The 1,252-nt window shown below is 60.7% G+C and overlaps 1 protein-coding gene across 1 annotated transcript in view; it reads left to right on the forward strand.

The window, feature by feature from the left end:
• Positions 1–52: 52 nt before the first annotated feature.
• The window catches only part of TMEM51 (transmembrane protein 51), a 1,473-nt gene continuing 273 nt past the window's right edge, over positions 53–1,252 (forward strand). The window contains exons 1-2 of the mRNA XM_010287056.1: positions 53–393; positions 1,114–1,248. Coding sequence (XP_010285358.1) covers positions 53–393; positions 1,114–1,248 — 476 coding nt within the window. The remainder of the gene's footprint in view (positions 394–1,113; positions 1,249–1,252) is intronic.

Consider the following 1,252-nt stretch of genomic DNA (forward strand, 5'->3'; position numbering starts at 1 on the left):
GCCCGTGCTGTAAGGTGGGGGTGGCCCGGCTGGCCAGCCAGCAGCAGGAGCGATGGCCCAGTCTCGGGCCAATGGCTCACACTACGCCCTGACGGCGATTGGGCTGGGGATGCTCGTCCTCGGCATCATCATGGCCGTCTGGAACCTCGTCCCTGGCTTCGGCCCCGCCAACAAACCCACCGCCCACGCCGGGAACAGCAGCAAGCCCGACCGCGGCACTGGAGGCATTTTGAAGAGCAAGACCTTCTCGGTGGCGTACGTGTTGGTGGGGGCGGGCGTGCTGCTGCTGCTGCTCTCCATCTGCTTGAATATCCGTGAGAAGAAGAGGCAAAGCGAGGATATCACTCGCGTGCAGCACCAGGTGTCTGCCGAGCCCTCACACCAGGAGGACAGGTGAACCTTTTTGGGGAGAAAGGCGCGGGGTCAAGCGTAGGAATGAAATGCGGAGCTTTTAATCTTCTACAAGGAGGGTAAGGCAGCGTGTGCTGAAGTGGAGGCCAGCACATCTCCCGGTTTAGGGTTCAGATATGTTAGGGAGATCAGGAAGGAGCGGCTCCAGCTGTATTGGTGGCACTGCGAGTGAAAGGCGACGTCTGTGTGTAAGGTAGGGTCTAGATGGAGCCGTGGCCAAGCCAGCGCTGCCAAGACGGGCCTGGCTTTGTCAGGCCGCAAGCAGCGCAGGCTGAGAGGTACCGCTGGCAGCGGTGGTTAACGGTTAACGCAGAAGAGTGGGACCACTGCCGCAAGGCAGGCAAGCTGGGCAAGGGGCTACAGAGGGAGAGGAGCAGGAGATGTAGGATGTGCAGTCTCCCTGGGTGCGGCCGGAGGTGCCAAGCAGCCATTGTGCTGCAGCAGCGCAAGCAGCGGCTGGAAACGGCGATTAGACCTGGTGAAAGTCTGCAGGGCTCTCGCGTTCGCTCGGGGAACTCCAGCTCGCAGAGCAAAGGCTGCAGGTGCGGTCTGAATAAACACCGGGCGCAGGAGACATCCCGGCCATCTCGGCGGCGCGGGGAATCGGCACAGTCCCATCTCTCCAATCTCTCCTCCCTGCCCCCTGCCCCCAGTGCAGCTGCAATGATGTGTTGCTGATAGTCTAAATTTTTTCCCCTCCAGTCAAGAAGAGGACGAAGACGTGTCTTCCCAGTACTACGTCCCCAGCTACGAGGAGGTGATGAACACAGGCTACTCTGAGCCCAGAGACTCGGACAGGAACAACAGGATCAGCGTCTCCTTGCCCTCGTACGAGTCGCTG

The sequence above is a fragment of the Phaethon lepturus genome, unplaced genomic scaffold (genome assembly GCF_000687285.1).
Source record: "Phaethon lepturus isolate BGI_N335 unplaced genomic scaffold, ASM68728v1 scaffold42655, whole genome shotgun sequence".
Taxonomy (NCBI): Eukaryota; Metazoa; Chordata; class Aves; order Phaethontiformes; family Phaethontidae; genus Phaethon; species Phaethon lepturus.